The sequence below is a fragment of the Squalius cephalus genome, assembly GCF_949319135.1.
Source record: "Squalius cephalus genome assembly, chromosome: 2".
NCBI lineage: Eukaryota > Metazoa > Chordata > Actinopteri > Cypriniformes > Leuciscidae > Squalius > Squalius cephalus.
The window spans coordinates 372,205-383,938 of NC_137123.1; the positions used below are offsets into that span (position 1 = coordinate 372,205).

The 11,734-nt window shown below is 37.4% G+C and overlaps 1 protein-coding gene across 1 annotated transcript; it reads left to right on the top strand.

Annotated features, from left to right (window-relative positions):
- The first annotated feature begins 1,617 nt into the window (after nt 1-1,617).
- Nucleotides 1,618-11,161, top strand: LOC307154403 (uncharacterized protein). The gene is made up of 8 exons (XM_079864322.1): nt 1,618-1,730; nt 4,445-4,567; nt 9,803-9,868; nt 10,049-10,137; nt 10,237-10,345; nt 10,601-10,706; nt 10,820-10,875; nt 10,988-11,161. Exons 1-8 carry the CDS (start codon nt 1,713-1,715, stop codon nt 11,078-11,080), a joined length of 660 nt encoding a protein of 219 aa, XP_079720448.1. The 5' UTR covers nt 1,618-1,712; the 3' UTR covers nt 11,081-11,161.
- Nucleotides 11,162-11,734: the final 573 nt, after the last annotated feature.

The window sequence follows — 11,734 nt, forward strand, 5'->3', positions numbered from 1 at the left end:
GAACACTTAATATCAAGCGCTCCTTGTGTGCACCCTATCATCCACAAACAAATGGGCTTGTGGAAAGGATGAATGCCACAATTCAAAGGTGCCTGTTTATATATGATATTGCATTTATATTTGGCAGATATCTTTAGCCAAAATCTTACCAAACAAACATTGCATTTCCAGTATAAATTCTATAAATGTATGCATTCCTTGACAGTTTATTTCTATCGCCATACCCTACTGTCTGTTTAACAAGGGGGAAGGCGAAAATTAATATATAATTGCAGGGTGTGATAGTTTTTAAAAAAAAACCAAAACAAAACAAAACCAGAAGCTATGTTATATTCAAGCTATATTATATTCAATGTTTTTTGTGGCAACAGAGCCCTTTGCAAGCTTTGCCAGGACCGACCAATGGACTGGGACAAACATCTTGATGCCGTCATGTTCGGACTTCGAACAAAAAAACAAATGACGACCAAATTCTCACCTTTTTTTTTAATGTTTGGGAGAGAAGCTCGTTACCCTTGTGAGATTCCAGAGCAATACAAGGTAACTGAAAATTAAAGTTATTATTCATCAAAATGATAATGTAATGTTAAAAAACTCATTAATTTTTTCATGTTTATCAAATGAAGATATTTTGTCGGAGTGATTTTTGTCAGAGTGATTTTGAAATTGTTTTTAGATAAAAAAAAATGTGGAAGAAACGATGACTGTGGAGCAAGTGACAGAATCGGCAGTAAGGATTAGTGAAGTTTTGCGTGAGGCTGAGGAAAACATCAAAACTTCACAAAAAAAAGTAAAACAAAAAATGTCTCCATCCACCAACCACTTTAAAGTGGGAGACAAAGTTTGGAGACAAAATGTAAGAAGTCAGCAGCGAAAAGGTGGGAAATTGGAGGCAAACTACCTGGGTCCCTTCACTATTACAGCACTGGTGGGAAAGAGTGCTGACCTTGAGGATGAGAGGGGTGTCAAGGTACCAAAAATTAACACAGACCATTTGAGGGCCCATTGTGAAGAGACCCCAAAAGTCCCTCACAAGCTCCAGAAACCGTCTCCTCCTGCTGGCCTTCCTCCATCTCCACTCAGCTCCACTGCACCGTCTCCTCCTGCTGGCCATCCTCCATTTCCACTCAGCTCCACTGCTGGCCATCCTCCATCTCCACTCAGCTCCACTGCACCGTCTCCTCCTGCTGGCCATCCTCCATCTCCACTCAGCTCCACTGCACCGTCTCCTCCTGCTGGCCATCCTCCATTTCCACTCAGCTCCACTGCTGGCCATCCTCCATCTCCACTCAGCTCCACTGCACCGTCTCCTCCTGCTGGCCATCCTCCATCTCCACTCAGCTCCACTGCACCGTCTCCTCCTGCTGGCCATCCTCCATCTCCACTCAGCTCTTCAGATGAGATTTCTGTCCAGGCATCAGGCACAGTAATAGAAACATGTATGTGTTTAGTATTCCACAAATGACAATAGCAGATCAAATAAGCAACAAATATATTTCGTTTGGTGGAACCGGAATCGGAACCGGAAAATTTCTTACGATTGAGTGAAAATGAGCATTTCACCCCCCCTTTAAGAAGAGAATACATACCTGTATTGTTTCCCTTTTACAGGTGTGAAAGAGGCTTGGAATGGGAAAAAGGTATACATACTCGTTTAAAAAATCGGACCTTTCAAGCTGTTCTATGCTGACATTCATCGCACTGTACCTACAATGGAACTGGAAAGTGAGGTTAGACTTGGCCCAAGCTAACAGTACATTCTATTAATAACTGTCTGTCAAAACGAAATGTTTACTCATAAAACCAAATCGTATTGCCACATAATTCCATCATTTCACCCTAAAATGAAAAAGCAAGTAATCATTTACTCACTCTGGTGTTGTTCTAATGTGATATACCCTTCTTTCTTTTATGCACCACAAAAGGAGAAAAAAAAGCCTATATATATATATATATATTAGGGGTGTAACGATAAGTGATGGCGAAAACACAAATTTTCTTGACCGACCACCGAGCCTCATTAGCCGGTTGAAACCGGTTAACCGATTAGTTTAAAATATAGGCTATTTTGAAATAGGCCATTTCGAGCCGCGCCTGCAATGTCACAACTCTGTCGCATCTCTCTGCCACCCTTCCACTTACGTCATTTTTTTTAAAATCCCCTACAGCGCAAAGCATGAGTCCCGCAGACGCGGCGCCGAGGAGCTTGTATGTAATCGGAGGACAAATGGCTCCTTATTAGTTTCGAAATGGTTTGGGTACAAGGTGATCGCGTTGAAAATAAAGGTGTTTGTCTAGCGTTAGAAGCTCATTTGAAACATTGCCGCGGCTCATTTAAGAAAATGACAGCTCCGAAGAGACGCCGCTTTAGTTTGAGGTAGTGCTAACAATAATACAGAAAGATGATGATCATCATCAACTTATCTGTTACCACTGAAATCAAGCACTGTATCACACAAGTTGCAACTTACAGCTGTGTCATTCTTTTTGGTGAAATGGCATTTCTGCATTTCCTGTTTCAAATGCGCATGCGTCGCGTCTGAACGCGTTGTTGTCTTTGGAGCTCGATTGATTTATAATTCTTGATTTCTCTTTAAACTCACTTACAACGAACATTTTCTACTTTTCCTCACCTCATAGTTACAACGCGGACTGTTGAGCAGACGTGTCTCAAGCCTAGTGATCCAACGCTGGATACTCTTATAGGTTACGTCCGTGGATCACGGCTGAACGCGTCTTCTCCGCACTCATTTACAAACAAACATTTTTTTCGCCTATCGTGCGTCTACTCTACACCCGTACCACTAAAAAGACGGATTATATCCAAGACTTCAGCCATAAATTAGTATTAATATTGATAGCATCACTGGTAGCGTCGTTGCTAACTTAACGTACTGTCCATCTGTTAAAATGGCGAATATATTAGATGTAAGTAGTCTACCTTTTGGTGCAGGTGAGGACACATTTGAGCTGCACGCGGTGCAGTCTGAGCTGGAAGCTGTAGAGAAGCAGATCCATGACCTTTTAGTGAGAAAGGCCGAGCTGATAGACCGGCGGTTAGCTCTTGAAACATCACGCGCCGATGCACACAAATCAGAGATTAACGTTACTAACCCGCTGACTCCGACCTCGTCTACTCCGTGCGTTTCTCAACATCGGCGAGCGTCGAGGTCGCGATCAGCCATGGTCTCATTCACTCCGGCTCCAACATGCCACCACGAAGCCTGGATATTTCCGCAGCGGAAGACGCGAGTCAGGCCTAGACAAAATGATTTACTTTTAGCTTCTGACCAAGGCTGTATCTCAATACTAGTTTTACTTGATCTTAGTGCTGCGTTCGATACTATAGATCATACAATACTCTTAGATCGACTACAAAATTATACTGGTGTTCAAGGACAAGCACTAAGCTGGTTTAGATCGTATTTATCTGACCGCTACCATTTTGTTTATTTAAATGGAGAAAAATCGATCATAACTCCAGTAAACTATGGAGTGCCGCAGGGATCTGTGTTAGGCCCTCTATTATTCTCAATATATATGCTGCCACTTGGAAATATTATAAGGAAACATGGAATTAGTTTCCATTGTTATGCTGATGACACTCAAATATATATTTCATCACGGCCAGATGAAAACGCTAAATTATCCAAATTGACAGAGTGTGTTAAAGATATAAAAGATTGGATGACGCGCAATTTTCTTTTATTAAATCCAGACAAGACAGAGGTACTAATCAACGGTTCAAAAAACCACCCACAAAACCTCTTACAATAATAATAATAATAATAATAATAATAAATTTATTTTGTATAGCGCCTTTAAAAGTAGCTTTCTCAAAGCGCTTTACAGACAAGCATAACAGCAAATGAATAAACACAATGGAAATACAAAACAAATAAACACATAAAATCAAGTTCATGTAAAAGCAATCCTAAAATAAAATGTTTTAAGAAGAGATTTAAAAGTCACTAATGTACTTGCTTCCCTGATGTCGGCCGGGAGAGAATTCCGACAACTTTGATCGGTTAACGTTGATACGGTCAACCATCGGTCAAACGGTCATCGGTTAACATCCCTAGTAACGATACACAAAACTGATGGTTCGGTACGCCCCACGGTTTTGACATCTCGGTTCGGTTCAGTGGTGTGGTGAGTTTAGCCACATTCAAATTTACTCTTAAAAGTGCAATTTTTCAAAACATTTTTAAAAAATGCTCAAGTAAATGTTCTTTGTTACTACCCATACAACATTGTAACAACACCAGAGTGAGAGAATGATTACTTAATTTTCATTTTAGGGTGAACTATAATTTCAAGTATAATTTCAATTATGTCAGGTCATGGATCATTTAATTTATCATTTCATCTGCTAATTCAAATCTGCTAATTACAATTTTGCATACTTTTTGTAATGTGATTACCAAAATTTTGTTTCTATCAGGTCATGAATGCGTATTTGTACCTCTTGGTACAAAAATTTAACATGGAGTCACACAACAGAGCTGCAGCCATTGACAGTTTTGAGATGAGCGATATCTGGAAACAGAAGCAGGCAAAAGTGAAGGTGAGCCTCTGATTTTTACGCAGGTTGGGTGAGAAACAACACTGATATTATGGATTCGGACGGCACTAAAATCACTTACTCCTGTGAATGAAACAATTAGTGTCCGAATAGGACTTAAAGGGTTAGTTCACCCAAAAATGAAAGTTCTGTCAGTAATTACTCACCCTCATGTTGTTCCAACCCCGTAAGACCTTCATTCATCTTCGGAACACAAATTAAGATATTTTTGATTAGATCTGAGAGCTGTCTCACTCCTACATAGGCTTCTAAGACATTATAACTTGCTGGCCCAGAAAATGTAGAAAAGACATCGTAAATATAGTCCAAGTGACTCCAGTGGCTCAATCTTAAAGGTCCCGTTCTGCGTGATCCCATGTTTCAAACTTTAGTTAGTGTGTAATGTTGCTGTTAGAGCATAAATAATATCTGTAAAATTATAAAGCTCAAAGTTCAATGCCAAGCGAGATATTTTATTTAACAGAAGTTGACTACAAAAAACGGCTCGATTGGACTACACCCCTCTACTTCCTTCTTTAGTGGTCCAGACCAACCTTCCGAACGTATGACTTACAGAAGGTATAGTTTAATAGGTACTAATATCTAATTAAAGGCACAGTATGGGATTTTTTCTCCTCTAGGGGTCACTAACCTATTTACAATAACAAAGGCGTAGTGTGATGACGCAACATTTGCTAAGAATTATGGAACTTGTCGTCAATGCCAAGCCGACCGATCTAATAATGTTTATGGATGACTGAATACATCGATGTTTTTATCATGACTGTGATATGAAGCAGTTCGGGATTGCTAAGAGACAGCTATCAGCTCCAAACGCGATGCGAGTCCCACGGATATAAAAGAAATATGGACATTTCATTCTACTGAACTACACGCAGAATTACTACTCACAGGTCAGTTTATTAGACAAATTAAACTTGTGAGGTAACGCAATAGATGGCTAGTGTTTGATCACAATAATGTCGTCTATTGTCATGTACGCAAAAGAAAAAAACAAAACAAACAATTTCGTAGTAACTTAGGCCTAGGATCTAATAATTTTAAAGTAGAGGCAGTAAAGGACCATGAGAGTTCCCGAAGTCATCAGGAGAGCCTAAGGATTAAAACTGCCAAGACAGGTCGTATTGACTTTCTGTGTATATTTTGTTGTATTGTACTTTGTGTTTTTCATGCCAGCAATTCTAATAAAATAATAAAATACATTCAGTGGCACTCATAATTTCTCTTATTTTCTAGATTTTTGGCTAGTGGATATTCTAACTTTAGAAAGTTACCAGCCACATTGACTGGTGATCAAAAAAGTTAATTTAGAACCCTGGTTACTACCCGAACCCCGAAGTTTAAAAGTACGATTAAAAACGATACAGACCCCGTCAGGCTATGGCAGACATGTCATTCAACCTATTGTAAGTCGATGTACCATCACAAGAGTCTTGGAAATATATTATGAAGGTTGAAAAGTTACCTAGTGCTGCTTTAATCGATCGATTAAGTGCTAGATTAATCGATTACAAAAAGAATCGATAGCTGCAGCCCTATCCAGAACAACATAAAATAAATATGTAAAATTCTCATCAATCCAAGATGTGTGCCATAGGTTATAGGCTAATGTTACCACTACAGCTACCGCAATGTCTTGGATGATTCAACCAGATAACAAAATATGTCTGGAATTTGGAAACTGGAAACGACACCTCCGGCCATTTAATTAAATAAGGGCTATCATAACCTATTGCAGTTAATTTTGCAATGTACCATTGCCGGTCAGCAGGCGTCAATGACTCGCAGTACGACATTTTTGTCATTCAAATACACACAATGTTCGCAGTGTTTTCCCCCACACCGACTCCACCCTCGCCACATATTTGTTCAATAATATTTTTTTTTATTATTATTTAGAATTTATGATACTTTGCATTAATTATATAATTTTTATGAGCTATTTTTTCCATTAGAATATATATATATATATATATTTTTTTTTTTTTTTTTTCATTAAATGCAAAATTTCACATAAAAAATAGAGTGCAAGCCTAAAAAAAAAATTTTTAAGTGAGAAGAGTGCCATCTAATGGCTTTAAAAATATATAAATATGTGTCATGTCCTATAACCGCCTATAGGCTGCCTATAGCTTTAAAAGTCCATTGTATTTTTGGCATATTCGATTAGTATATTGCTCATTTGCATATTCAAATTCATTTTCAAAGAAACTTCTAATACAAAATGTTTTACTTTTCTTGTAGACTTTAATTGTGTAAAGTTTTTTTTGTGGTAGGAGTAAAAAAAAAAATTAAGCCTATGCAGGTGTATTTTATAGCATATTCGATTAGTGTATAGCTCATTTGCATATTCAAATGAATTTTCAAAGAAACTTGTAATACAAAAATGTTTACTTTTCATGGTTACTTTCATTGTGTAAAGTTTCATTTTGATAGGAGTAAAGGAAAAAAGTAGCCCCACTGGGGTGTATTGTTGCCTGTTATTGGCATCTTGGATTGATGAGAATTTAACATATTTCCTCAACTAGGATTTCTTAGGACTTTTTGTATGTTGTTCTGGACATCTCATAGGAATTATCTATGCTAAAAAAAAATTATTTTACAATTAATTCTATTTTTGGCTCCAAAATGGGTTACTTTGCCTGGACTATTAGTAGTAATTAAATGTTAAAAGGCTTTCCATAGCCTTAGATGCCTGTTTCTTTGACCATTGCAATCCCCTTCATGCATTTAAAGTAGTTAAGTCTAACTCTGCTTCAATGTTACTTTAACACTCTGATAGTGGTTTTCATATAAACAAACCCAATGACCCTAAATATCAAAATTCAACATATGCCACACCCACACCTAAAATACATATATTACTTTCAATGTAATGGTCCCTGTAATGCAGGCGTTCTCAACCCTGGTCCTGGAGGGCCACTTTCCTGCAGAGTTTAGCTCCAACCCTAATCAAACACACCTGAACCAACTAATTAAGCTCTTCAGGATTATGAGATAACTACTGACAGGTGAGTTTGATCAAGGTTGGAGCTAAACTCTGCAGGAAAGTGGCCCTCGAGGACCAGGGTTGAGAACGCCTGCGTAATGTATAGTGGTTCTCAATTCCAGTCCCCGTGACCCACTGCTCTGCACATTTTGTACGTCTACCTTATTTAACACACCTGAACCAGATCATCAGCTCATTAGGAGAGACTCCATGAACTGAACTGAGTGTGTCAGATAAGAGAGACATACAAAATGTGCAGAGCAGCGGGTCCCTAAACTCAAAGGCCCCTTACTTCCAAAAAAAAAAAAAACACCTCAAAATCTAGCAATTGTATTATTGGTAGAGTGCAAAAAAGCTTCAATACAAGAATTTCAATTTCAATCTATTACAGTTTAAGCAAAATGCCAAACCATTAACGTTAAAACGCGGAGGGAAAAATCAACAGGCGGCAAAATTTGCAACGTTAACATTAAGCATTTCCATGACGTATTTATTCAAACTTGCTTATAGATGCATAAAAAGACATAAGGTAAAAATATAGTTCTTACATTGCATATATTTGTCAAGGTAATCTCTTAATTTGTATAATTATTTATCAATATTCATCGAATTGTTTTTCTGAAGTAACTGTAGCATATGTCTTGAGTGACATTGCTTACAAGCAATTTTTGTACCAATCCTAAATTATTAGAAATAAAGTAAACATTCAGTATATTTAATAATTGCAGTTTTCACGAAAATTAATATTACTAACCTTGGTTTGCTGTCCTCTTTGGTGTCTGAGGCAGAGCCGTTTTTTGTCTGAAGCTCCAGCTGGTCTGAATATGCGCGAGTTGTCATGGTAATTAACAAGGTCTCAACTGTCACCCAGTATTTAGAAAATGCAGCTCGAACACCTAATACATATAAATCACAAAACTTTAAAATGATAATGTTATGGCCACACTAAAAAAAAAACATAATGCCACACAATATGTTTGAGCATGGGTGGCGACGTTAGCAGGTGCTTCAGCACCCTCAAGAAAGACCAAGGCTGCATTTCCTGATAACGTCGTCACTTAGCGCGCTACGAAGACTCTTAACTTAAGGGAATAACTTATCTAAAAGTTTATCATTTTTAGGTGTGTTCTTCAAACCATGAGTTACCTAGGAAGCTGCTTAAAGCTAGGTTTATATGCCTACTCACCGCGTCCGCATGAGCCCGTAGGTGCGCGCGGCAAAAATGACGTCGTTGTTGAATGAGGGCCCCAGGCAAAATTAATCAACTAGGCCCTTTTTATATGTATTTTATATATGTTTTATATATAATATATAAAGCAATTTTGTTAATATATATTCATTACCTAGAGATATTATTATACAAAATGCAAAAAGTAGGCTAGTCAAAACACATAACACCTAACATTATGTGCTAATTATGTGCTTATTTACAACATTCTGTGTTTATTTCTTTAATCAACGAAAGGTCAATCTTCACCTTTATAACAGAAGATACAATACAATACAATACAACTATTATACCTTCTTGCGTGCAAGTGCAACGTTACCATGTGCTGTCCGTGGCGATGGTGCTGAATTGGTGAATCGATGACTCGAGAATCAATTATTCTCACGTGCAGGGGCTGTTTCACTGCATTATGAGAGAAAGCGGTGTTCTTGATAAAAGAAGCACTTCAGAAATAGTTGAAATTGCATTTATTAGGACTCAACTATTTTGCACAGTAATGAATTTTACGGTTTTTGTATGGCAGCCATTGCTGACAGTCATTTGACTGTTTTTTGTATGGGATTCTTTTACAATGAAGGTGTTTGATCGCAATAATTCAGGAAATAGCTGTAAAATAACAGTGTTTTACTGTAAAACATTTAAGGAACATTTCTGTAAAACTTTTTTGCACTTCATTTAAATTAGGATATTTAACTTTATTTTTACGCTTTTTGTTTGGCAGCCGTAGCTGACAGCATTGACCATTTTTTAAAGATTTTATTAAGATTTTATTTTTTACAGTGTAGGTAAAGAGACCAGAACTATCTTTTGACATGGTACACCTAAATGAGTCCAACTGCCCATTATGACAAAAGATGATGTGATACATGTACTTAATATAAGGTGTATAATAATAATTTTTGCCAGTCTGATTCACTTGAAGCTTAATGTAAAAACTGTTGGCAACTCTCCAAAATAGAAATACATTTGATTAATGTGATGTTACATTAAATTATTCCAGCTGGATCCCCAGGACTATAAATACATCCTTGGGATCATTAATGACTGCAACCATTGGACTCTGACGGTACTATTACTTTCTCATGACCTCATTTGTATTTTTATGCAGTTATGTTCCTAAAACATTTATGTTGTTTTGCAATAAAAAAATACATGTTGTTTACACATTGTTTATGTTTATATACTGTATGTGTTGTGGTTAGGCTGTTCCTTGTGAGATCTAATACCCTAAAAATTTCACATTAAGGTCATGATCCCCCAAGAGAGGAGGGCTTTATACCTGAATCCTTTGGGGGAGAGCAAAACCAACATAAAGAGATGTCGGGATGTGACAAGGTAATCCAGCCTTCATAGCAACTTACATGAAACTTGAAAGCGTAAAAAACTTGCAGAGCACTGTTCCACTTTTACAGTTTTGTTTTCCATTTCATACAGATCATTCATGAGACAAAGGGGTCTTCATCACAGAGCAAGGTGGATGTGTGACACACTACCACACCCACTGCAAAAAGACAGCAGTTCCTGTGGGGCCTTTGTCTTAAAAGTAACTAAACGATCAAAGTGCATTTAATACAGGATCAGTGTTTATATAATGTTGAAAAAGCAGAAATAGACACACATACACACACACACACTCTCTCTCTCTCTCTCTCTAATATATCACTCTATCTCTCTCTCACACACCTCTTCAGCTTTGATTAAAAAAATAATTTGAAAAGATTACAACTTAATATAGCGATTATAAAATGTAACACTGTATAACTATTTGCCTCAGAACTACATTATCTGTTATTTTTAGTTTGCAGAATGCATCTTGAAGGAGGAGACTATAGACTTTTCCTCCTCTGTAGAAGCCGTAAAATTGATCAGGTGGGAAATTGCCACTTGTCTCCTAAAAAACACGGGTAAGAATTTTGGATTTGCAATGAGTCTATATTAACTCTAAGCATGTTTTCAAATTAAATGTGGTGTTTAATATCACACTCTACCTTATTTTCTATTCTGGAATCATTGTTAGAAGACCTGATGGACCTGTGTTTCATCTGTGGGGAGAGGGAAAATGGAACTTACTGGGTAGGTTTACCACATTTTTTGTGTTAAAACATAATTGATTTCAATATATTTGCATTGCACTTATTGTTTTACTGTAAGAGTATTTACTAAATATGTATATTAATATGTTTAGATACGCTGTGATGTCTGCTCAAGGTGGTTTCACTGCAACTGTGCAAACAAAACAGTGAAAGTCAAGAGCTTCATCTGCCGGGCCTGCACTTAGAAATCAAAACTGTAAATAGACTGTAAATAGTTCATTTTAGTTAAGTGTTTAGTGTCATTTTGTTATTGTTATTCAGTGTATAGAATGTAAATAGAGATTAATTTGTTTTTGTTCAACTGTAATTTGTTTTTGTTCAAATTCTTAAATGGATAGGTAACCCAAAAAATAAAATTGTCATAATTTAATGAAGTTAAATGCTTTTGCACCACACAATCTCTAAAGTGAGTCTATGACCTTATACACCAGTCCGTATTTTAATGCAGTGTGGTGAGTCTATGACCTTATACACCTGTGCTGGAGAGGGGAGTGTGATTTCACCAGTCCGTATTTTAGTGCTGTGAAAATCTGACTCCCCCTGGAAAACCCATCTTAATGAAGTTACAATCAAATGCTTTTGTCACCACACAATCTCTCAACCATGATGTGACAGGGGCAGTAGTGTGGTGAGTCTATGACCTTATACACCTGTGCTGGAGAGGGGAGTGTGATTTCACCAGTCCGTATTTTAGTGCTGTGAAAATCTGACTCCCCCTGGAAAACCCATCTTAATGAAGTTACAATCAAATGCTTTTGTCACCACACAATCTCTCAACCATGATGTGACAGGGGCAGTAGTGTGGTGAGTCTATGACCTTATACACCTGTGCTGGAGAG

Coding starts and splice junctions, on each gene's coding strand:
- LOC307154403 (XM_079864322.1), top strand. Junction 10,138..10,236: donor AGATGTCGGGATGTGACAAG/GTAATCCAGCCT, acceptor CATTTCATACAG/ATCATTCATGAGACAAAGGG. Junction 10,707..10,819: donor TTGTCTCCTAAAAAACACGG/GTAAGAATTTTG, acceptor AATCATTGTTAG/AAGACCTGATGGACCTGTGT.